The sequence below is a fragment of the Falco peregrinus genome, chromosome 8 (assembly GCF_023634155.1).
Source record: "Falco peregrinus isolate bFalPer1 chromosome 8, bFalPer1.pri, whole genome shotgun sequence".
NCBI lineage: Eukaryota > Metazoa > Chordata > Aves > Falconiformes > Falconidae > Falco > Falco peregrinus.
Genome location: NC_073728.1, coordinates 60759778 through 60786698, shown reverse-complemented (window position 1 = coordinate 60786698; position 26921 = coordinate 60759778). Strand labels below are relative to the sequence as shown.

The 26921-nt window shown below is 39.2% G+C and overlaps 1 protein-coding gene across 1 annotated transcript in view; it reads right to left on the bottom strand.

Annotated features, from left to right (window-relative positions):
• The window catches only part of FAM13B (family with sequence similarity 13 member B), a 50902-nt gene extending 24749 nt beyond the window's left edge, over positions 1–26153 (bottom strand). The window contains 7 exon segments of the mRNA XM_055812134.1: positions 5465–5622; positions 8201–8345; positions 8956–9133; positions 13016–13228; positions 13680–13871; positions 14854–15020; positions 25882–26153. Coding sequence (XP_055668109.1) covers positions 5465–5622; positions 8201–8345; positions 8956–9133; positions 13016–13228; positions 13680–13836 — 851 coding nt within the window. The 5' untranslated portion in view covers positions 13837–13871; positions 14854–15020; positions 25882–26153.
• Between the last annotated feature and the right edge of the window lie 768 nt (positions 26154–26921).

The window sequence follows — 26921 nt, the reverse complement described above, 5'->3', positions numbered from 1 at the left end:
GGCAGCCAAAGTTGATTTTAAATATCATTTTCATGAATGCATAAAGCAAACTGAAAATAACTGAACAGGTACTACCTCTGCAACATAGTTTTGACTGCTATCAGCCTTGCTTGCGCTGACTGTTGTCAGTCTCACTGCTTACCCAAGAATAGTTTTAATACAGCAAGAAATATCTTGGTTAGACCTTATCAAGTTTATCAGTAGTTCCACCACCAGAGAGGTAAGATAATTAGACCACCTCAAGCAGTCTTTCTATTTTTCCTTCGTCTAAGTAGATGAAACACAAGCAATAAAGAACTTCCAATTAAATGCTAGCTGATAAGGAAAGTAATTAAAGTATTTATTTAAAAATCATTATGCGCCCTTTTGGCTTAGACAACTTGTAATGGCCCAACAGCAAACTGCACTGTATTTAAACAACACCATGTAACAACTGAACAAGAAGGTGCTCACAGAAGTTTATTTCTTTTTTTGTTTGGTTGGTTTGGGTTTTGTTTTAATGTAAACATGACTTGGAATCAAGTTCATTTAATGATTTGTTTGTTTGCCCAGGTAAAAGACCAAAGCAGATTATTCCAAATGCTTTGACAGAACAGGCAGCACTAAACTACTATTTCAAAACATACATTGCCACATAGCTTTGGGAAATTAAAACACCTGATGTAGGAGACTGATCTTGTAGCCACTAATTTGAAAGCTGCTGGATCAAACAACTGAGGGTGAACATGCTTGCATTTTGTTTTCTTCTTTCAAACAAAAGAAATGGTAAGCAAAAGTTTATAGCTTTAAGATATTGACATTTCATTGACATTTCTGTGCACAGGAGTCCTGCATAGCGCTACTACTTGTACAAAGGAAGTTTTCTGATAAACACACTTTGTTTTGACAAAACTTGAAATAAAAAAAGATATGAAGACACAAAACTGTAAATAAGTTCAGATTCACAAACAAGATGAGAGAAGGAGCATGAGTAAGAACCTCAGCAAAAAACCAGTAAGATTTCAAAACAAAAACCTTAGTTTTACGTATCCAACCTCAGTATTTTTGCAAGTTCCACAAAATGCTGCATTATAAAAGGTACGCTTGTGTTCTAAAAACACTATCACCTAATTACACACACGGAAATCGATTTACTATTAAAACACAGACACACCTAGGACAAATCAGGGGGAAGGGCAACTGGAGCACACAACACTGCAACACTCTAGTTGTAAAAGAGCAAAAATAACTCAGTCAAGGGCACAAGTACAAATACTATTTATAAGAAACTCTGATGACCTGGAAGCCTTTTATTCTACCACTTGAGACAATGAGGAACTGTGTCAAGCATGGGGAAAACCAAACTCATCTCCAAAGAATTCAGAAGATTTCAGACATGGTTCACAACAAAATTTTCCATCTTACTGCGCAACCCTCAGCTCCCAGCACAGGATCGTTCACCAGTTCTTTTATTAAACACCTTTAGATGCATTAGAGGTACTCAGTACAAGACGTGCATAAATCAGCAGTATTGCAAAGCCTGAAGAATCCTCTTACTACGTAAAGAATATCTTACATCTTCAACTAATCACTTTAGCAATGAAGCACTTTTTGAAAGAAATGTGTCAATCCCTCTGAGCCAAAAAAAATTACAACTTCCGAAGCCATGTACCACAGTTCAAGGATACTTTTTAAAAGCTGTAATTTATACTGCTACACAGAGCCTTAACGCAGCATGACACAGCAAGACACAGAAAGGTAAACATCTTTGTTTCATAATACTAACTCACTCCTGAGAATACCTTTTGCACTGTCTCCCGACCCATAAAAAGTCCCAGTAAAAACATACCTTAAGATAGAGAAATACATTACTAGAGATAAAACATTTAAAAGTTTTTCTTGGTAATTTACTGGCTGCACACCGATTCTTTTTTCTTGTTAAAAAAAAAAAAATATCAGTTGTGACATTATTTCATTTCACTATATCTCCAAAATATATATTTAATCTCACACAAAGTTTCAAAAGTCTTATTTGCAATCATATCAAAGCAACATTATTCTTTCATATATTTACCTGTGCAGCAGAACTTTACAGGCCATTCTGATTATTTTTGCTATCCCAAATGAGCACTTCAGATAAAAATGCTTCATTTGAAAAGCAGCAAAGCGTGATGTTGGCTGTTGGTTATGCATGCTGCTTGCTGGGATCCAACGGCTGCTTGTCAGACAGCACTTCTGGAGTGCTGCACTAAACCCTGCAGTCTAAATAGAAATAGACTGCAACATGAGGTCACTCCTGACAATAAGCTGCCCAATCAACACTTGAAAGCCTTCCTAACACACTGCTCACAGATCTTCTAGGATGGAAGTAGGGACAAGTATTCAGACTGTAAAAAGAGCGTTAAACAGTATCGTATTTTCTAGCAATTCAGGCAGTTGTTATATTTGGTCAGTCCTTATTATACATACATTTTGTCTTACTTTACTGTTAATATTATTACCTCTCACTGATCAGAGCTAATTACAACAAAAGAGGGTGAACAAAAATATCATACAAAGCAGCGAGGATGTCACCCTTGTCACTGCATTTAATATAGACACAGCAAACTCTTTACAGAACTTACTATTTGTCATATCTAATATTTTTACACATAATTTTGAAAAGCCCAAAGAACACACCATGAGTTTTTATATTAGCCTACTGACTGACAGTGCTTGAGTAACTGCAAAAAGTAAAGCAAATACTGCTTGGCAAAGCACAGTGATGAAAAATTTGGAATAATGACAGAGAAGGATTCTAAAGTGATTATTTCAACAGCACGTCTTAAGAGTCAGCTGCAATGCTGAGTCAGTTTCTTCTCTTCTCCAAACATCAGGACAGCAAAACCGAAAGAACTGTGGTGAAAAAGCTTTTGATAACAGAGAATATGATGTTTCCTCTATGCACAAAATGTCAACTCCTGGGCAACAAATGCTCCCTGATTGGCTAACGGGCTTAAAGATCACTCAACAGGTTTAAATACCATTTTCAAGCAGTCACTAAATCAATCTGCATTAATGACTATCCACATTCTCACCAGATCCTTCTCTAACTCAGAGTCAAATTAACACCATGCAGCACATGAAGGTCATAAGTTTCCAAAAGAATAAACAGAACAAGTAAAGAAAAAAGGTAGTGAGCAAAATTTTAAGGTAGTCCAGATAACTAGAAGGAAGGTCATACAGCCCATCGCATGAATCAAGATAGCCAATCTTTAACATGCCGCACATGCAACTTCAGTGTTCTTTTCATTTTCTCCACAAAGAGACCAAAATATGCAGATACACATACACCCCAAAATCTGACAACTGCAAAGTGGCAACAGAACTCCAGGTTAAGGAACTGTAAGAATCATGATCAAGGTCTGCTTCTTCTTCTCTTTCGTTTATAAGCTGCCGCAGGCCCTATGTCAAGACAAACATCCCAATAAGCCTGCTTTAACATTTGCTTCTTTATTTTTTTTAATTTTTTTTACATCAAGAAACTAAAACAAAAAAAGGCTTTTAGAGGCATACTATAAAAGTAAATCTGGAAAAATATTTATAGTATTTATAGTGGTTAAAAGTTTAATAAAGCATATTTTTTCATTCACTGTAATTTTTTTGTAAATGTTTCCTGCAGTAGTTCTCATTTTACAGGCAAAATTCTCTTTCTGCTTCTACAGGATTCCTCCTTATCCTTCCCCACAAATTATGTAAAATGCCAACCATAATTAATGCCTATTAATTTTTAATTAACCCTAAACATAGAGTAAAAATGTTCTTCTCTTCAGGCTATCAAATTTAAACTCTCAAACATGTTGAGTTTGTCACTACTGCTGTGCTTACACATTCCACAAGCAACTAAATTACTTGTGAATAGTTAAATTGCTTTAAAACTTTAATTGGAAGAAGCGCTCTTATAGAAGTTCAAATTGCAGCAACTTTTTTTTAACTCAAACAGCCATATTGCTGACAAGGGTAATTAACTATTAAAATATAATTTAAATTACAAAACAGAATCATGTTTCTCGCATCGTTTTATATTTTACAAATTCTTTCAATGAAGTAGAAGGAAGGGTGCAGCCAAGCAGCTGAACAGATTTCAACCCGAAATCCACATTCTTGAGACCACTCAGTCTTAGGCAGTAAACTTGTGATTTTCCCTGCGGTTCTTCTGCTTTTAGTCACACTTTTATCTTCCTCACCCCTCCCTACAAGTTCTTACATGCAATGCCCATGCCAAACACATGCAGCAGAGGGGAAAAAGTAAAATCCTCCGTGCGTAAAATGTAAACTCAAAGTACAAGTAAAGCAAACTTAAAAATAAAAACTTGTGCACTACAAGCAAGAAAACATAAACCTGTGTATTAGAAGCAAGCGCAAATAAGCTCTCAAATGGAAGTACAATTTTAAGTTTATGCATCTCCTTTACAAGGACTGGTCTTAATTAAAAGCTGACTCCCACTACAATACTCCTGTCTGTACTACACTTTGCAACTTCCAAACCAGCTCAAAGCTCTCTACCAGCAGAGCCCATCCAAACAGATCCCGCTACAGAGTCTGGCTCTTAGGCAGGTAACACAGGTCTGTCCAGCTTCAGCAGCCTTTACACCTGTTTGGACAATGCAAGACCTTGGCCTTTCTATGCATTTTTATACTATCTTTTTACTAAAATGCAGTTAAATTAAACTTCAGCCTTACAAAATGTCATCTTTAAAGTGCTCAAAATTTCCTCCACGTTGCTCCTACTAAAGGCCTTTTTAGAACCTCAAAATCAAACCAAAAATCATTAATGGTCAATATTATCCCACTTGCTTTCCACCGTCCTTTCCATCATACATAGTTCCTCTTCATCCCTGGTGTTTTCTCTCTAGCATATTTTCAGGAAGTTACCACATTTACAGAGTCTTCATTACACTTGTTCATGAAATGTTCCACTGTACTCTAGTGAAAAAAGAAAGTACTTTCCTCATTTTACATCTAACCAAACTAAGGATAAAAACATCCTGGACAACAGAATTCTCACAGGTTTAGAAATTAATTAGGGTCATGTACAGACACATCTCACTAACACATGAAAAGAAATAGTGCTAGGACACTGAGAGGGAGTGGTAGAAAGATGGTACAGAATGGATAAAAATATCTACCAATACTCAGATTCTTTTCATACTTCTGCTACAAAATTAACTATTTAAATACCGCTTCACAGTTTCACTAAAATATGCCCTTTTTCTGCATGAAGTACCACAGCTAATCAAACCCGAGTTCTACAGGCATTCCTTTGCTGAATTTGGAAACGATTATTTTATCCCATATTTTACTACTACAAGAACCGCACCTACTTCTAAAGCTTCAGTTTGTAGACCCCACCACTTACCTCAAAAGCCTGACAGCCCGCCTCTCTCAGCCAGAACAAACTACATTCCAAACTTTAAATCTAAGCTCCAAGGCAGAAAGAAGTTACCTTGTTGATGCTGTAACGCTCCTGGAATCCGAGAGACTCCCTGTCATATCTAGATGCACCACAGCTGGCCTTTCAACAGGTTTCTCTGTGCCATCTTCTGGAAGTTCTTCAGACTGTTCAAGCTTTACATCTTCCTCCTCTTCCAAGAGGTCATTGATCTAAAAAAGATTTAATCACAGTTAATGGCTTGAAAAGTTCTTTTAAGAAGTCTAGGGAATTAAAAGACCATGAAAGGTATAAAACCAAGATACCTGTAAGAGGAAAACATTTTTCAGTTTTAGAAAAGACAGGCATGCTAGACTTGCTTTTATGTAAAACCATACATTCCACACCATTAAAAAGCTTTTGAAACATTGGACAAAAACTGGAGAAGCATCTTTGATGCAATAAATGAACACAAGCAGAATCTAGAAACAGAAACCCCCTAAGTCACGAAGCACAGAACCTTTCTTCTTCTACATGTAAAACAGAGACAGACAGCTCTCCTCTATTCCATAGGTAGCCTTATTCATACACAAGAAGCATTTTCAAATCCTTCTATGGAAGGCAACATAGGAGTCTAAAAATCTAAACTTTAAAGTAAATCCAGGCTTATAAAGGCAAATGTAAGTGTAATGAGAAGTTTCTGTGAAGCTTCATGTCTATTTTGGTTTCCAAACACAGATGTTTTTACTGAAGCAGTAAGATATGGCCAATTTTAAAAGTGAAACAATATCCAACTGACAACTCAATACAGCCACCTTAATTTTTTAAAAAGCAACTATGTCTAAAACATAAAAAGATAAACACCACAAAGTGATTCTATTCAACTCACAAAGCCCCTCTGCAATTGATTACTGATCGCCCAAACTTGCAAACTCAAAAATTAAAGTAGCAAATATGCTTTGTAATATCTGCCACATGACTGTGAAATAAAACCACTGTAATCAGAAAAAATTGAAAGTTTGGAAGTTTAAGACTACACCAAAAGCAGAAAGGAGGCGTTTGTTTATTTTTAAAAGCAGTGTAATGTGTTCTATGGTACTACATACAGGGCAAGAAACGTATTTATCCTTGGCTTTCCTCTGTAACTGCAAGAGGACGTGCCAGTGAACCAGGGACAAGCCCACGCGCACACAGCCGTGGGGCTGCAGCCGGAGGGGACAGCAGCCCTTCTGCCCCCTGCTCCGCACCCTCCCGGAGGGAGCAGCACCCAACGGCAGTGCACTGTTGACATCTGGTGGAGACACCACGAAATTAAAGGGACACCCCATCAGGCCTCAAACAGGGAAAACCCAAAACCACACACCAAACAGAGTTGTGCTTGGGAAACCCTTTTGCCAACACGTACAATAACCCACAGACAAGTCAGTAATTTCAAAGCCTGAGAGCGCAGACCAACCAACGTTTTAAAGAGCAGAGCAGTCATCCCAACCTCCGGCGACAGCCCTCAGCCTCTGGTTGCAGAAATTACAGCTCAGCTTTATTTAACAGCTTCCTGCATGCAGCAGGGCTGGTTCTCAGCGCTAGACATATTTCTGCAAAGAGCTAGAGACAGCAAACATCGCAAAGCTGCAGCACTCCGCTACAAGAGCCAGCAGAGGAGAAGCTGCTCAATCCAGACCTTGCTGCCCACGCTTGGCAGACCGGACCAACAGGTGACATGTCTACCGCAGTGAAGAGGAAGCAACTGGCTGCTCTAGTACTTGCCTTACCTGTCTTGATAAAAGGAGGGGTTCGTGGGATAGTCAGGCTTTAAAAATTCATCATTTCTTGTCACCTTCCTTAGTAACTGCTGGTTATTTACCCTTTTTCCTCTTTAAAGAAAATATGTAATTTCTTAAGCCAACTGAATATGAGAAAATTCAGTTTATACCTTCCCATATTTCTGACCAAGGGCCTGAGCCAAAATTTTATTAACAAACCATGAACCTGGCTTTTATGATGTAAAAAGTGCTCCTTCTGTGCATTATCACTTATATACCACGACTTGTTAGAATTAAAAATATTTGCCAACAGAAGAAGTTTGTATCACAATACCACACTTTCATTTCCCTAACAAGTCTCCATCTCTGTTTATCCCAGCATGACATTGTATTTTACTTTGCAAAGTTAAATTTGTTGTGAGCAAAGGCAGAAGACTGATAATGGATACCATCAGTCACATGGACAGGCGAATCTGCCAAGCCTGGCAGTTAAATACTACGACCCAGAGAATTTCTAGTCTACTTAACTTTGTTTCTCCAATTTCAACACTTTTCCCCACTAACGTCAAGAAGATTATTTTGAAGTCTTTGAATCAGGAACACCGCTGAAAAATTTTGGCATAGGGAAACACCACTGATAACATCATCAAGTGGAGTGCAAGACCCTGCATGTGTCTCTAAGACACACCTAGAAATATCATTGACCAACAGCAGCGTGGGTCTGCAATCGCTTAAAAAACAGTTCTCCATTCCTAAAAACGTAATTAAAAAGCTATACTGTTTATATAGCATACCAATGTCTACGTTGGGCAGGATATCACTGTTGGTTTAGTTCCCATACATAGCATAAGCTATACTTACTACAAAGCAACAATTTCACAAGCATACCTGTTAAAGAAATGCATTTAAGGAAATGCCAGGTTTTGTCAGTTTGCAAGAAACTACCAAAAGGCACATTAAAGAAAATTGTATTTCAACATATCTTTCATAAACAAGAATCTGCTATGCACATTTATAAGTGATAACATATTGCCATGTAAAGTATTCTTACCTGCTCAGTTATTGAGCTTAAATCGTTAGTAGATGAAAAATCTTCCTCTTCATTTTCAAAGAATTCATAGTAGTTCTCCAGAAGTCCCGCCATTATTCTGCTAACTATTTCTTGTTCTTTCAGATCCTCCACATCTGTGTAAATGCTAAAGATTTCAACACTGTTTTAGTTTAAAAATGTAAATCTGTTTTCCCAAAGAACTCCTGTGAATGACTTCTATCTACAACTAAGGGCTACACTTCATGCCATTGTCCCTAACCCATTCTGAACACACAGAACTTTAAGCATGCTTTTACACTACTGCATTATAAAGCTTTACACGTTTATATTTAAAAGCGATGAGGTAACAACTATTTAGTCAATTAACTTTTCCTGAGGAATATTTAAAATTCAAGTACTTTCCTGTACAGAGAAAACCGCAGTATACGTTTGTACTTTAACAGCTTTCTCACTACCAATAGTATTATCACACACTATCTCTAAAAATTTTTAACCTCAGTATAATTACAATAATGCAACACTCAAATTAGCGGTTTCTAATGCCATAGATCATAGAAAAACTGTTGTTTAAATCCAAACAAAAACTGGTAAGACAAAACTGGGGTGGGGGGCACACAAGGGACACAGAAAAAGATACTGCCAAAACGTTATCATGTACTAGCTGCTGTTACTCATTGACTAGGCAAGACTTTAGACTACAGGTGTACACTGTCAAATTCACATAAACACTGCATGAACTTTTATAAATAACTTACTGAAAAACATCTGGGCCAAAGACTGCAGCTAAAGAACTTGCTGACCAAATTTCTTCATGATGCGATGCTACATTAGCTAAAAATTTACACAGAAACTTTAACAAACTGTAATTAACAGGTGGAAGCTGCTGCAAGAGGAACCTCAACTTTCTTCCAAATTCATCTTCATTATTATAATCTGAAAAATGTAATAAAAATATTTTAATCACGGAAATAAAATAACTGCTTTTCACATTTGATACTGGTCAACTTTTTGAGTCTGGCAACAATTACTTCTGAAGTACAACTAATTTGGTCAGACCGCAGCCTAAAACGTCAGAATTCCACTTGCGTTTGTTCAGTCTGAGATTCTCATACTAAATTTCTCCATGGAAAAAGGAGAACAAAACCCACCCCAAACCCAAAAACTGAAACATCCAGCTCACAGATCTGAAGAGTATTTACAGTGGTAGTACTTCATAACAACCTATCTGCCCCAGCACCTCATCCTCTCATTTCAGCCTCTGGATTAGGCTCTTCCTCTCTGAACTTTCCAAGAGAGCCTGATAACTCATTTCCCTGTTCCATCACGCTTCTTCAACAGTGCCAGAGGTTTGGAGCGGTGGTGAAGTGGCAAGGGAACATAACAAAAAAACTCTCCACAGTCCTGCTTCCATAGCACAGCACCATCAGATTTTAAACAATACACATAATTTCTTCCATGAAGCAGGAATTGATAACCTAAACCAATTATTTCCACCATATTCTCCTCTGCAAGTCCAATCAGTAGTTTTCAGCATATTTTCTCCAATTAATGCTCGCTCAAGTTTCTGATTATAGGGCTACCTCCTCCGCATCCTTTCATTTTACCACCGTTAAGAGAACAACCGCTTTGCAGAAGAGCTCTAGAGCCAGCGACAGCTCCAGAGATAGTGAGCTAACTTACAAGCTAGTTAAATTCTGTTTCAGACAAGCTACTTTGACACTTCATACTCTATAAGCATTCCATTCTCAACACTCTACTTCCTTTTATAATCCTTAACTGATGAATACGAGGAATCTTAATGCAATCATCTTAACACCTACTTAGCTTCTAGCTTGATGATTCAGTTTCAGACCTGAAAAAGGGTCACCATAAAACTTCCTCATTCTCACCGCACATTTAACTGTATATCCTTCATCAAAATATCTACCCGTAAAGCTCATTTGTTACATTATGAGCGTTACAGGCAACAAGGTTCAAAGAGTTTACAATTGTTTGTATCTAACAGAGAAATTCCATATGAAGTAAAAGAAAGGTCAGGAAAGCAAAATGGGAGAAAAATTGAAACTAACAGGCCTCCCCTTCATTCTCAGCCATTTGGAAACTCTTCTCAGATCAGTAAGAAAGGGACAAGGATGTTTGGAGATGATGAGCAGTCACTTTGCCTCACTAGATGGGGGGGATGATACATCCCAGTCCTTAACATCAAATCAAAGTGCTAAGTTCCCCGTTGTGTATGTACAGTAATACCAAAGAGTAACTGTGCAGAACTTAACCTGCTCAGACACAGTCAACATCTGCAGTATTTGAATACAGGTAACCAGGCACAGAAAAATACTTGTCAACATGGTAACACAGTAAAATGAATGCATTATTGTTAGTTTTCACTCTAGAAATGTGTTTAGAAAACAGAACAGCAAAAGAGAACTTTTAAAAATGCTTTCACAAAGTAGACTTTCCAAAAGACAGACGGCAAGAGAGAAAGGTAATAGTAAAGACCACATAGCACATACACCTATGTTTTGTCTAACCAATCTATCCTAAAATTTAGGTTCTAAACAGCCAGAGACCTAAAGTGAGGATGTTCGTCCCTGTAACTGAAGTCCTCTGACAGTAAACAGTAAAAGACAGTAGACAGTAAAACCAAAAAAAAAAAATGGATATACACTTCTGGGACACATGGCCTAGCACATTGGTGTCAAAATCACACTTCCAAGTACTAAACGCACTTGCCCGTGAGGAACCACCCTTAAGGCCTGCACAGAAGGAGCCTCAGAAGATGTATAAAGGCCACACCTAGTCGTGTAACAAAGTTGTTTTGGGAACTACGCTTAACCTAACGATACAGAAGGCCTGCTAAAGAGGGAAAATACCTTATGGGTCCAAAACTACTACCACCTTCTGCATTTCTGTAAGCAACTTCTCTGCCTAAATTGCAACTCATGCTGTAACCATGAGTTGGAAACCAACTGAGATATGTCTATCAGACAGTCAAAATACCAAAAGCCAAAGGAAACTGGTTTAAAATGTTACGTGTATTTATCTCCATGGTACAGATAACTTTAAATCTTTCTGAAATCACTTTATTTTACACTTTCAAAAAGACAGTAAAGACAGCATGCTGAAGAACAACTCTTTCCCCAAAACAACCCATATGTAAATTCTTCTACAGTCATCATCTATTCAAAGATGGAAAAAACCCAATTTGCTTGCTATATTCTACAAGTCATAGAAGGGAATTGCACTGTCACACCAAGTGAATATACCTCAATCTCATTTCCAGTCCTGACAGTGAACGTTGCAAATCAAGGTGTATAGCAGTACTAGCTGAGCAACCAGCAGCATTCTGCATTGCTGTCTTAACAATCTTTTTCAGGAAGAAAAAACCAAACACAAAACAAAAAACCCACAACTGTTTGCTAGCTCCTCCGGTCCAATGAACCGTGATGTTAGCAACACAAGCCAAACAGCAGATGTATCACTGATGAAATTCCCTATCCACCTCAGTTTCTCATTGCTGCACAGGACAAACAAACAGAACTTCAGTGTTAACAAGTTCCTCTGGTCAGCAGCTTCCAAAAAATTATTTCCAGCACAAGATTATTTAGCACCTCACACATCAGTGTTCAGCCTCTGCTCACCAGCTACCCAGATAACCACCCCACATTCAAAGTTTCAGGATATATGGGCTACCAAGGGAGGAAAACTAAGCAGCTTCACACTGCTGTAGATGACCCTCCAGTTTAGCACTTGGTAAATAACAGCAGAACAGCATATGAAAGCTAAGCTATACTCACTCATCCTACAAACCAGTTCCCACTCTGAACAAACAGGGCTATCTCAAGTGCTATCAAGTTCTTATCAGAAATAAACTCAACAGGAAATTAAATCAAACAAAAATGTGCACCTTACAAATCAAAACAAGCCCAGCACTTGAAGTACGAACTAACACAGGAACACGAGCAACAGTCCTGCAGAGTGACAACCAGCAAAATCCTCAGTTATGTCATACGGAGCGGAGCTCAAACATCAACGTACCCTTTGAGGGCGTTTAGTAGTGTAGTGCTGCAAGACAAGCGGTTTTACGTCAAGTTATGTATCAACACCAACACCACTCAGCACAGCAGAGGCCAAATGACCCAGGAGAGTAGATACAGATAGACAAGTTGGGACTATGTAAAGAAAATACTGTGCCAGCATATGGGTATCAATTTGAAAGGGCAAGGTTTTGCACTATATAAAGAAACACACTTAGCAACAACAATATGCTGGTGACAGGTGGGTTTTTTTCCTCCTACAAATTAATTTTAAATAGAAAAAAAATCTCCACAGTAGGAAAGCAAATATCACATGAGAATAGGGTTTGCAATCTCTTCTCTAGTATACAAAAGCTTTAAGTTCCATGAAAGCATAGGCAGAGTAAGTGAGATTCAGAGGCAGTAAGAGAAAAACAGATAAATGCATTCCCTAGCACTTTTAAAGCATCAGTGGGGGAAATTGTCAAACAACTTTGATTCCAGTGGCTTTGACCAGTGTCCCAGTATTCACATACAAGAACATGGAATATTCAGAACCAATAAGCATGACATGTGGCAGCTTCACTGTTTTCCTGCATGAAGGATAAACTGTGTCTTTGAACCCAGACTGAGTTTACTAAAAAAAGACCTATTTATCTGGGGGTTGCGCTAAGACAAGGTATATTTGAATGCCTCCTGGTATCCACATTATTACGCAGAACAAAGACACTCTAGTGTCACCACACTCTCAATTTAATACTCTTAAAATAATAAACATACAGAATCAAAAAATAATTCTTACCTTGAGAAAGTTGCATCAAATGTATGTGCAAACTGCCTGGGATAACTGGCTCTGGAAGTTCTTGAAGAAAAAATCTAAGAAGGCTAATAGCTGAGGGTACATCTGCTTCTTTAACCAGATCCACATCTTCTCCATTATCATATCGCTGCCGAAGCCACTCCACTGTCTCAGCATTCCCATTGACTTGAAAAAGTCCTTCTTGTTCCAGACCCCCTGAGTTAGAAAGAAGTTGCAGAAACAAACTTGTAGATCTACTATGGACAAATATATCAGAATACTGATAATCAGATAGGCACAATTCACACACTAAATGGAACACTTTCTGGACAATAGTTTTGCAAGACTTCCAGCAGTCCTTCTCCCAGCAAACACATTCTTAGGCCCAGCTAACAATACAATAATAAAGTAAATGTTAGTAAGTACCTAAAACACACCATTTCCTATAAAGTACCCTGCTGAGCTGACTGTATTAGTGGTAACTAGAAAAGTGACAATCAAACGTAACAGAAGGAGCAAAGAAGCATGCATCACCAAAAAAAATCCCCAACCAAATCACATCCAATTAAATATAAGTAACTTCAGAAAACGAGTACTCTCCAAAACCCACTATTTATTCTGTAAAAAAACCAGTTAAATATAGTATTTAAAGTAAGACAATACATACCATGTTCCTCAATATAGTCCACAACATGGCGGACTATGAATGGAACCTCATTGTCTGGTTGCCCTTCTTGCTGCAGCTCATCAAGTGGAATTCCAAATATTTTGTTAGCAAGAACAGAGTTGCAGTTACTCAAGGAAGGGGAGGAGCTCTTCCTCATATCTTTTTGCAGCCAAAAAATCAAAGCTGTCTTTTCTGTCAAGTAAGAGGAATTAAAACAAAAAGCGTATTTCAGTTTATGCTGTTGAATATATTGTTCTGTAACACAATGCATTTTAATTACCTAACGCAAATACTCTCCAGTTTCTCTTAATTAGTTCACTGACTTAAAAATTCTGTAATGACTCCAAATACAGCTAACTAGATAAATTACAATTACCAAGGTATTCTGTTCAATCCTCAACAGAGGACTGAGAAGAACATATATAGCAGCAAAGGAAATTCAGAAAATTCTAGTTACAACATTGTTATTTAAGTTCTAAGGTACAGTGGAAGAACTAGATTCTTCAGTACATTTTCTGACAGTATTTATCAGTCAGGCTTTGAAAATTCAACACAAAAGCCTCTCGAGAGGAAATTAAACTAGTGGATCATACCAAGCCAAAAGCCCAAGTTTTAGTTACATGAAATGATTAAGTATTTTGTGATATGCAATCAACTTCTACTATATTTGGCAGTTTCTGGTTTACACAATAAAGCTTTCAACACCTGCATCAAATTAAAACTTTTACTAAACATAAAACCCCCAAAACTAGTTTCTAGATGCTCGGTGATACCATCTTCCTATCATGCAGAAGATCAAGCTTTACTTGCAAGTCTTTGCTTGATAAAGGATCTCGGTAGATAACAAAGGTATTACCAAAGGCAGTGTAAGTCACTCAGTTAAACTGTTATCCTGTCAAAACCAAAATATTTCTTCCAGCAAAGAAGAAACTGTCGCTTCAAGATAAAAATAATAAAAAAAACGAAAACATACTTGCTTAAATGCAAGCAATCGCTTTCACACAGGATGGCACATAGAACATGAAATACATACTGGCAGTGAAAGCACTGCAACCAAACTTAATTCTCTGTTTACTAATGGATTGATAAGTTCTAATAGATTAGACATACTGAAATCGGTACTTCCTTTTTTTTTTTTTTTTATAGCCCAAGTAAAGTAGTTTAAAAAACCTACCTCAGAGTACTTAAACAGCCGAGTTTGAAAAACGTTTTCTGCGCCAGCTGCCCTCACTGACCAAGCATTCTTTTGTCATTTATGGTTGTTTAAGATTATGGCAAAAGATCAGCCTGTAGTTCCTCATTGAAGAATAGCAGAACTCGATCAGTACTTCAGCAGTTAATCTAAAAATAAGGAAAGTACTATTAGACCATAAAGTTTTCAGCAGTTGTAAACTCAGTCACAAGTCTACACATCACATCTGAGGAACTCTCCTTGTCAAATCATCAGTTTCTTGTTTTGAACAAGCAAGCAAAAAGACCGCATTAGCATAGCTCATGGAGGAGCACGCAAAAAAAGTAAATCCCCTTTTTCACCTAGGAGTTAACCAAAGTAAAAGTTATTGCCGGACATCTAAGCCTTAACAATTACAAAGTAATTTTCAGACTCATTCATTCTTCTTCCAAAGAATCACAAAGGGCTAAGTGGGTTAGACAGAAGTGTTTTATAGTATCTACCATACTAAAATGGCTATACAATTTTTAGAAGGGTCTCACACATTGGTTTAACACATCATTGTTAAATGGCACGACCAAAACCTAAGTCCTAACTACAGAACATGAGAGAATCAACCAGCTTTCAGTGGTACAGATCACCTTTTCTAGAAAGTTGATTATGTGTCCTAACTGCCACTTCAAAGTCGATGTAATCATCAGATCTTGATACAGGAGGCAACTTCCTCCCAATCAGATTCCCTAGAACCACCCACATTTTTTACACCTTTTAGAATTCCAACTATCTGGACATTTTTCATGTTGTCAGCTCTCAAAAGAGCTACAAACCACAGCAATACCCATTTTGGTTTTCTGTGGTACTAAAAATTTAAATTGCAGCTTCATGACACAATGGAGCTGATTTCACATCCAGATACAGTCAAAGGGACATCTCAAGTCCCTTGATCTCACCCATTACATGTTCTAATTAAACTCAAGCAACTGTAACTGGGCAAAACTAACTTGCAACATACACACACAAACATAACACAGATCACCAAAACTAGACAATAAAAAGGCTTTCCTTGGCTTTAAAGTACACATACCGAAACCTTCTGCTTCACAATTTGAGATCAATATGAGAATTCAGCTGGCAGACTTCAGAAAAGTACCTTCCCTCTCTTTGTTCCCCCATTGGCTCTTGCTTCTATTCCACATCAGAAGAAATCCACTTCATCTTCGCTTCCAAAGGTCTGACAAGTTAGTACTCTCAGTACCAAAATGCCAGTCCTTTCATTAGCCTATGACATCAGGAATGCAGACTCCTTCCAATTGTTTGAATAAATAACATCTTCCTGCTCCTAATCCTCCCCAAAACTGCACCCACGTGTTTAGGGAGCTGGCCATAAGCTCTATACAAGATTGTTTCATCCTCCTCAAAACTTTCTTGCATTGATGCCTAGAGAAAAAAATATTTCAGACCCAAAAGTTTTTTCTGTATTTTCCTATTGATATAAGCAATACTGACCAATATTTCTTTCAGTTCTTTGTCATCTTTCTATTGCTTGTATTACACAAAGGTTGTAAATCTGTTATGTGTCTCACAACTGGATCCTGGTCTGAGATCAGGACTCCAGGTGAGGTGACAATAGAAAATGAAGGGTTATATCCAGTCAACAGACTTTACTTTTTTTTTTTTTTTTTTTTTTTTTTAACCAATCATGTTCAAATCTGTCATTGTGTATTCTGGGTTACTAAAAGATCCTGCCAGATTTCAACAGTGAAGCGGCTGCAATTCACGAGTCCTACAATTTATGAAGACACTGCCCAGCCATTTTTCTTATTATTATGGTATATTCAGTGACAGTCAACATAATCTTTGCATGCAAGCAGACTTCAATCAATCCAAATATATCATGCAACTTTTGAAATATGAAGATGCACAAAGTCTATTTTCGCAAGTTTATCGAAGTCAACCTATCCACAATAAACCAGCAAGACTCATGTTAGCCAGTTGTGGGGTTAATGGCAGCTGGGAAAAAAAAAAAATCTTTGCTGGATCTGCCACAATGCTTCAGGCTGCCTAGCTAAAACAAACAAACAAACATCACCTAATAAAAAGAGCAAATTAGAAGCAACCACTTCTTTATAATTCAGCACCAAATGAGCAATTGAGGTCCAGCTTTCTTAGCAAAGATAACTTCCAGCTTAGCTGACATAAAAGCATAACATTTTTATCAGGTGCTGCAGACAAACAGGCTACCTGAATATCATTCAGGGCACATGAAAAAAATAAAAAAGACAATTCTATTTTAACTCCCTTGGCAACATAACAATGAAGTTGAAACAGCCCAGTTGTCTCATTGTTAGCAAAACCGGATTTACAACCCAAGTTTATACTTTAAACAAAGTTTTATATGGCTTATCATCACCTAGAAGAATTAGTGAAAGAAAGCCTAATTTTCACCCTCTCAGATACACATATTGTTATATACACACACTTCAATACATCATTACACTCACCAGTTTCTTTTCAGAGCATTTAAGTTTTTTGCCTTTTAGTACATGCTTTGGTGTAATCTTCACAGGCTGTGATACAATGCATCTGATATTTACCAAGTCTAGAAAAAGCCAGAAACTTTTAAAAAGTGGTCTGACTTCCAGAAGATTTATTCCCTGTTATTTCCAACACTGTAAAACTGAAGGATAGGCTCAGAAACTGCTAATAATTAACTATATCTCCACTTCTTGTATTGATCAACAGCTTTCCCACTTGCCCTCCCTTGACTCGGGATGTACACTTCAATGTAGACACAGTAAGAAAACTAGGACAAGATATATAACCTTTAAATTTATTTCTAGAGTCTTTTGGAAATAGTGGGGGGGGGTTGATTTTTTTTTTTTTTTTTGCCATGATCAAATATCTCAGAAACCAGAGCTGATCCATTCAGTCAAGTATTCCTAATTTTGACCATATTACCCCGACCCTTTTGAACATGTGCTTCCCCCTCCCAATTTCATAGCCTACGTACCTCATAAGTCCTATCAAGAGAAACACAATAATTTAAAAAAATAAAAAAAAACAAACAAAAAAACCCACACCAAAACCCAACTACCTCATGCTTTATTATAAATATTCTGTTGCATCTCCACCTACCTTCCCTCCTTGTTACTACAAACATTTATAAAGATCTCCTAAGCTACAGTAATTTTCTACAGAACTACAGAAAAATAAAAATACACCTTATTGTGACCACATATTATACCACAATTTTACAAGAGGTTGAAAAACATCATGCTATGTCCTATGCAACACCTTGAGCCCAAGCATCTTTAGCAAGGGTAAAACATGTATTCTGTATTTCAGTGCTCTCATCTGTTATTTAAAAAAAAACAAACAACTGTTTCTTAGGGGTTTGGTTAGGTTTTGGTGGGGGTTTTTTGTTTGTTGGTTGTTTTTTTAAATAAGGCAAGGACTTTCACAGAGTCTGCTGGGAAAACAGCACCATGAGTTTCATTTTGCCATCATAATAGCATTCACTTATTGGCAGCTGAAGCATTCACACCCACATATGACATGCCACTAAAGAAAACACAGAATACATGCCTAACTGTTAATATTTGAGGAATACATATGAAAGTTTAGACTTAAATTTAGTTCAGCTTTTACATTGCTGGCTGAACTACAAATATACGGGTGTCATTTTAAACTGAAGTCCTCAGGGCTCCCCTACCTTTCCTTAAAAAAAAAAAAAAAATGAAACTACAAGAAGTAGAAATAAAAAAATAAAAAAAAGCAACAAACTGGTACCATGCCATAGGAATGAAAACATTAATTCTGTGCATAAAATTTGTGCCACAAGTCTCAGCTATGTAAGCAATTATTTTACTTGCCTGTGTTACCTAGCAAGAATTTCGTATCATCTGTGAAGCCAAAAACCAAAGCTAACAGCGACTGCTGTTCTGCTCTATTTTTAATGTATTATTTTACTGATATTGCCTGCTAATCCCACATTTTCTTTTGTAACATATGAAAAGTAAAATCTAAATGTAAGACTTTTAGATAGGAAAAAATACTGTTATATATAGAACAAAAAAATCGCTTGTCCCTACTTCTCAGGAAATACACACCAGGTTCAGACTGGTTTTTTTCAGAACGCTGTGCTGTAATCCTGTGAGCCACCCACAGGCCTGCACGCAGGGTCCTACCACAAAATGTATACATCCTCCAGTACAACGAGGATCAATGCTCACTTTCTGCAATATAAGGAGGTTTATAAATCAAATTCCACAAAAACATTTACATGTCTCAAAGTTTTTAATTTCTTACTCCATATTTGATAAATAAAGAGAACATATTATGTTACTTACATGACTGACTTATAACTAGACAAAACTCTGATGTCCCTTTGGATGCATATAGTACACATACTTTTAAATCCAAATAAAGAATTATTTTTTTAACCAAGTTTGAGATGTTTGAAGTTATAACAGATTCTAGGAATTTCTAAATTATAGCCTAAATTTATGACAGATTCCAATTTGGAATCACAGGAACTTTCCTCATGTAATGACATCATCCAGAGTCAGCTGCCAGGTGTGAGCATGAGCGAGGCTTGCCTGCGAAACCTTTGCGTACCAGCTCGCTGTAGAACATATAGCCCCATCTGGCAACTGCTGTACTACACACTATTTAATTTCTGGTTTTTAAAAAATGGCAACCAGCACTCTTCTCTTAGCTCTTAAGTTTTATTGAGATATAAGGAAATTGTTTGGTTTTTTTTAAAATGCACTGTCATGATCATAGCAACTGACACTAATTTATTTTTGTGCCATTTGTATAGCCAAATTACTGCCGGCATTCCCGATGGATGAAATGGTTTGGGGCAGAAGAGCCTTTGCTCACCTGATTACCACCTTTTGTTCAGCTAACAGGTAAAAACAGAGTATATTGCCCATTTGAATTAACCCAGTCAAAAGTGAAAAGATGACCAGGTTGGGGTAGGGGACACGGCTTGGAGGAAAATAAAAAAAACCACACACCCTGACAAAAAACCACCCCACTCTTTAAGCAAACAAACAGAACACTACGTCAAATTCAGGACATGGAAAAAGACAAATGATATTTCTGTCAAGAGCACAGTTAAAAGCATGCAGTGCTGTCCAAGTGTCTGAATATGAAGACACAGAATATCCTCCACGTAAAATAAAATGATCAATTTTAAAGCTACATTTAAGTACGCAATATATTTGAGTAGTCAAAACAAAAATTTTTTAAAGAAGTTTTAAAACCAGCAAGATTAGCTTAAAATAGATTCTTAAAGCAGAATTTTCTCTTTTTGACTGCCAGTGAGATCAGCTATTGAAAGGCATTTTGGTATAAGAGTCTGTACTGGCAAATCAGACAACTGGGCTCAGTTACTGTTTTAAATTCAACAAGCTGGTCTTCTCCAGAATACACTCCCCAGCCCCATAAAGGCATGATGTTTTAAAATAAGTAGAATGACATAATTTAACTTGCAGTCTTGAAAGAAACCATGGTAGAATAGATGTCTTTTCAAGCAGATGAGACTTCCCTTCCCTGCTCCTTTCATTTTTTGGTACAACAGTTACTAACTCTTCCCTGACATGTTTGTTTCCTGGTTAAACAGGAATCAAAAGAAAACAAGCTTGTTGCAGTTTTGCACACATTCACAAAAGGAGTCAGTAGAAGCCTGAACACCAGTTCTTTAATTAATAAACTCACTACTTGCACGTATATGCCTTCACGAGTGTACTCTCTCACACACACACGACCTCAACTCAGTCAGTTGAAATTCTCCATCATCTGCCACTAGCACTTCTGAGAGCCTCAGAAAATACTCAACTGACAAAATCCTGGTTATACTGACAGAGTAAATAAAAGCACAAAAAATAAAGTATCAGATTTAGTAGAAAGCAACTGTGATGCCATTTTTGTTTCCTGGAAATGTAGCAGCAAGCCTTTTAATTTACAAACTGGAATAATTCAGATTAAGCCTTTATGTCATTACTGTGAAAGAAAGCAACAACACAACTCATGAAAGCCCCTCTGAAAAAAAGATGCTAGTAAAATTGATAAATTTTTTTATTCGATTTTTAATTCGATTTTTTACCTGATTACACTTTCTCTGAAAAAGCCATCATCAAATACTGATCTTCATGACAGGCATATCCTATCTGCCTCTTCATGAGAGGCAGAAAAGTGGACAGGCTTTAGTTAGACTAAATGCCAAATTTAGGGGGAAAAACCCTACAAAACTTCAAATTTTAAGAAAATCAAACATTTCGCAACTCTATTGCAATAACATTAGTAAAGCCTCAAATAGTGACTGATTTAAGCAACATTCCAAAAATTTTACATTTTGAAAGAGCAAGCTGACAGATCACTGAAATGTTAGCTGATTTTCAAGTGTTTTGATATGCAAAGTAACATTTTATATTCACTTACTAGATAAAATCCAAAGGCTTTTTAACAGCATTACAGCAATACAGCAACTCGTAATCCTTCTACAACTACATTGTAGCAAGAGGAATTGAATAAAACCATCAGCGATACCAGAAAAAAGTAGATGGATGTTTGCTCACTGCTTCACACCCACCACCGAACACTGCCAGATTTGCTCTCAGCTGCTGCTGCCAATGCACATGTGCAGAATTATAAGGAAACTTCCTGCTCACACAGATCCCATCACATTCTTAACAACGGTAGTTAATAAATAAAAAGGCTTTTGTGTCTTGTGTAACAGCTAATTGTATTCATCCTACTTGCCTCCCCCCAAAGTAAAGCTGTATTCCACCAACCACACACATATAATTGCCACTACATCAGATAACACAGAACTTAAGTGCAATGGCATTATAAAAGTACAGTAAGGTAACAGACAGGAAGAAATTATCAGTAAAACTATGCAACTTGAAAGGTTCACGTTATAAAACCAAAGCAGCTTAACAACGGTCACTGTTGTTAAAACAGACTTTGGAAAAGAAGTCAAGCTACCTCAGACACACCAAAAAAAGCAAACTATAAATATATAATGCACTTAATTTATTATACATAAGTTATCCTATTTCATACATTTATCATCAGCTTGTTTCTCCCCCTCCCAAACAGGTAAGCAGAAATACACATCAGAACTCAACGTATTACGAAACGTAACACACAGCCCATTAGCTATAGAAACACTGCCTCTGTCATAACGATGACCACGTGCCACCAAAATAAAGGACAGTCTTAGCCTCCCCACTGAAGGAGTAAGACATTTCAATGAAGAGTTCAATTCTGTAGCAATGACTCTTTGAATTGCAAGGGAGAAGCGGGGTTGGGGGAAAGGGGGGGGACGGACGGGACTACTAATAAGGTCTCCTCCACAACCAGTTCTTGTGGCAACTTGATCATGACCAAATGTGAAGATAACACCAGAAATCCCAAGGTTAAAAATTACATTGCAGATTAAAATTACATAACCCAATTACATTAAAAAATGATAAGACAACAAAAGATTTAATTAAATGTGAAGTTCAGCAAAAAGGGGGGAAATCATTTCAAATATACACACTTTAAAAGAAGAGTACAAAGGAAGAAAGAGCCACACTCATAAGATTCCAGCTCTCATCTTTTCAATTTTGTCCAGGTATTATTATCCTACACAGCTGAGCACAAATTTTAATCCTGAACACACTGCAGGGAGCGTGGAACAGAAGAGACATAGGAAGAGAGCTACTAGAGAGACCAGAACCTCAACATCAGTTCAGGGTTCCCACCAGGTACTCTGCTCTGACCCAGCAGCTGCCCCACCCAAACGTCCTTACCAGTGTCCAGATAGGCAAGAAAATAAACCATTTAAACCTCTCAATACAAAAAAAGCCTCTGCAACTACTTTGTTACAAGCTGTTTGCACATAAACATAATGCAGCATCTTTACTTTAAGCTCGTTTGTCATATTTTTCTTTTTAAGACAAATATACAGGATAAAATTTCATGCGTTCACAGGTAAGAGACCAAACAGCAGCATTGTTCGTTACAAGAAACAGGTAATATTTTGCAGCTGCATCTAGGGCCATATACTGAGTATAGTGAAATTAGTAGTTTTGTTGTGATAGTAACTAACTACTCCACCCATATGTTGCAAATGTAACAATTTTTCAGCACCATAATCGCCTTCTAAACAATGGGTTTTAAGACTTCAAAACAAATCAGGTGTATGAAAAAAAAAAAAAAAGCCTGGTAGAAGATGCAGTAACAAATACATTAGCTTTTAGACTGTAAGAATACAGGATCCACCTAAATTGACTGAACTTTCACAAATCCTGCAAGCTGGCTATGAAGCCAGCACAAAACTACAAAGCCAAATCAGCATTTAATAAAGCCTTGAGACAGCTAGTCATTATTCTCAAACAAAGTTTTTGCAGGTAAAATTTAGAGCTTACACAAAACAACAGTCAGCAAGAGACTCAAAAATTAATTACCCAATTTTACTAACTTTCCAGGGAGCAATGCAAAATTCTTATATTCTCTGTCTGAATACAATTTTGACATGAGACATACAGCCTCTCTGCTGAGTAACTACTGCATGACAAGTAACAAATCTCCCCTCCTCATAGCCCTTCACAGAGGATTTAATACTCCTTCAACTCTGCATCTCCTCCTGAGACGTTTAGATAAAGTGTTATTATATTGGTTCTTAAGTAATAGTCCTCACACTTGAAATGATTAATAAATGCCTAACAGGGCCTGCAATACAAAAAAAAGTTAAAAGGGTTTACTGTCTTTCATCCTTACAAATGCAAATACTGAATTGCCCTGCAAGAAGTCCATTTGCTCTCATCCTAAAGGCTACTAGATTTTTGTTTTGTGTGCTGACATGGCAGCAAAAAATAACCTGGTGTTATGCACAGAATTTAAGGACAACTTGAAGGCATTCTCTTACCGACATCACTTCCTCTTCCTTAGAGCTGCACCTTCAGAAGGGGGGGGGGGGGGGGCTTGGGGAACAGACCAAAACCACCACCAAAAGAAAAAAAAAAATATTCCAAACTAAAAAATCACCTCAGACTTGGCAGGTTTTACTCACTTTCTAATGAGCCCTAGAAAAAGACATCACTGCTGAGCTATAAACATTTGACCAGAGATCAAAAGGTTAGTATTCGAAAAGGAAAAAATCGCCACAAAAAGCCTTCACGCACAGAAAGCAGGGGCTTTCACAAAACTTACTAGTGTCTATTCCAAATGCATAGAATATTTCTTCAGCCTCACCTGCTTCTGCGAACACACTGTTACGTACATTAGAAACAAAAATTTCACTGCTTGCACAGGTCTCGCATTACGAGCCACAGATGACAAATGTTAAATTAAGCCTTTTAATGAGCTGTTAGAAGGTCCTCCAATACGACTAGTAGTGTACACAGCAAGAGCCCAAACTGACGAAGACTGAGCAGATAAGAACTATCATTTGCCAAACTCAGACGTTTTGACACGTTGTCCATGCCAAAATTGGCAAGCATTAGAAATTATGAGGAGCCACTCCTAGTCAATTTCTTTAAACACAGCCATGAAACATGCTACTTGATTGATTTTTCTAAAATAATACTGTAAATTTCCAGTCCGACGCTTTCAAAACATTCAGATATTTGATTCCTTATTGCAACTGTTGTCAAGACAAGGAATGGATCCCTATAGTGCCAGACAATATACAAAATACAGACTAAGCAGATAAAAAAAAAAAAAAGATCCTAAATACCTTCAAATCTGTGCAACGAAGAACACAAAAATCGATTTACTAGCAATGAGCAGTAAAAAAACCCCCACCAAGATAGAAAACAGAAGAACAAGGCAGCTGAATTTGTTATAATATAGGTCAACAAACTAGACTGTTCTTTATTTTACACTAGCAGATTAAACTGTACAGAAGGCAGTAAACATTCACACTTAAATGCTAATCCAGTTCAACAATTTACCCCAAAATCACACCCTAACTATTCTACCCTGGAAGACGCTCAGGAATATGTGCCTGGAAAAAATAAACAGCTGTGTAGGTCTTGATATATTGTTTCTTTTTTAAAGAAAAGATAAAAGGCCAGTCACTAAGTGGTATTTACTATTTTCATTTGTTCCTTTTCCCCCCCACCTTGAGCCTGACAGCAGTAAAAATTTAAAAACACAGCCAGACCAAGGAGCTCGAGAATTGCGTATTAGAAGTTCAAGTTGCTGCGTTCGATTGTGGTGCTTTTGTTGTTGGGTGTTTTGTCGGTTTTCGTTAGGGGTTAGGTTTTGTGGGGTTTTTTTCAAACCTGGAAGAAGTACCCTTGGACTAGAACATCTCATGTTAAGACAACTTTCTGGGAGCAAGAAGCATTTACGCTCAAACGTTTAAATCCCTAAGGAGTTTCCAAGAACAATGGAAACCCACACTGACAGATTCTTCAGAAGATACATTTGATCACAGGCTGAAGCGCCAAATCCATAAGCTGGCGTTCTTAACGCTAGCGCTGCCTTCGTACGCACAGATTTAGGGACTACACTGTTTTAACTTCTGGAAGCAACTTTGCTGGCAGGGAGCTGCCAGGCTAATGCTGTCAGCGTGCCAAGCCCCATCGCGGGGGGGACAAGGCTGATCTACCGTGGGAGGAGGGAACAGGCTCGGCAGACAACTCCGCTGGCAGAGCCAAGAAATCCCTGCTGCTGTCAGGGCTGCCTCGAAGGTCCTACAGCCGCCAGTGCGAGCTGGGAAAGGGGCGCACAGCCTCTGGACTTGACAGCTCCCTCCCAAAGGCTCTAGCAACTTCTGCCCGGCGCAGCGCTGCAGCGCGCCCAGCCCCGCCACCTCCGCCGCCCGGACGAGGAAGTTCCCGCGCCCTCCTCAGCGCCGGTCCCAGAAGGTTCCTGAAGCCCGCCCGGCACCCTGCTTGCCCCGCAAGCCGCCTCCCGGGGGAAAGGGGGGCTCTGCCCGGGCCGCCGCCCCCGCGGCTGAGGGGCGACCCCCCGCCGGCCGCCCCGGCCCGCGCGGCCCCGCGCATGCGCCCCGCAGCCCCTCACCGTTGCCGGGTGACTCGCCCTCCCCGCCGTCCTCAGCACCAGCAGCAGGTTCCTCCGCCTCTTCCTACCCCGGGGGCCGGCGCGGGCCTCTCCTCGCCGCTCCGCTCCCCTCGCAGGCCTCCTCCCTCGGCCGCCCCCGCCGTCTGCCGCGGCCGCCGCGCTGCCCGGACCCGGGCGCCGTCCGTCCCCAGAGCCGCTCGGTCGCTCGAGCGCGCCTCCGCGAGCGGGGGGTCCCCAACGGTAGCGGCGGCAACTGGCGGAAGTGACGCGCTGACTGACAGGTGCAGCGCGCGCCCCCTCCCCCGGGGTCACGTGCTGCGGGGCGGGGAGGGGTCGCTGGCGGCGCCGCGGGGCGGGGCTGAGGGGGGCCCGGGCTGAGGGGCGGCGGCACCCCCGCGCCTCGGTGAGGCACCGCACCGGCGGGTGAAGCCGCCCGGGGCAGGGGGCTGGAGGCCGGGGGGCGCGGCCTGCCTCGGGCCGTTATGGCCCCGGGCTGCCCGGCTGCAGGCGGCGCCGCGCCCGGGAGCCGCGGGCAGCGAGCCGGGCATTAACCTCCTTTTTCTCGGTTCACCCGCGGCGTGACTCAGCCCTGGGCCCGGCGGGCGCGGGGTGCCCGGAGAGCGGCCGCCGCCGCCCCCAGGACCGGGTCGGAGCAGCCCCTGCGGATTTTCTGAATTAAAGCATCCAGAGCGATCGCTCCCGAACTTTTCCCGAGCGTAGGCGCGCCAGAAGTAACCCAGTGCCCTTTGACAAAGAGCTAATGCGTTTTGAAAGACAAAATTTAGCACCCTTACACCGAGTTAGCACAAGCGAGGAGACGCCAGCTTATGCCAGAAGTGTGAAGAGCCGAGCCCGACAGTCTGTGTTCCCACATGCCACGTTGAAACTACAACAGCTTTTTCTGGCATGCGGTGCCAGCAGCCATAGGTGGTGGGTTTAATAAAGCGTTTAAGGAAATTTGGATTTAGTTTAAAAAAAAAAAGCTCTCGGGGGAAAGCTTTTCTTCCCGTGAAAAACTGACAAAAGAACGTATGAAAGCA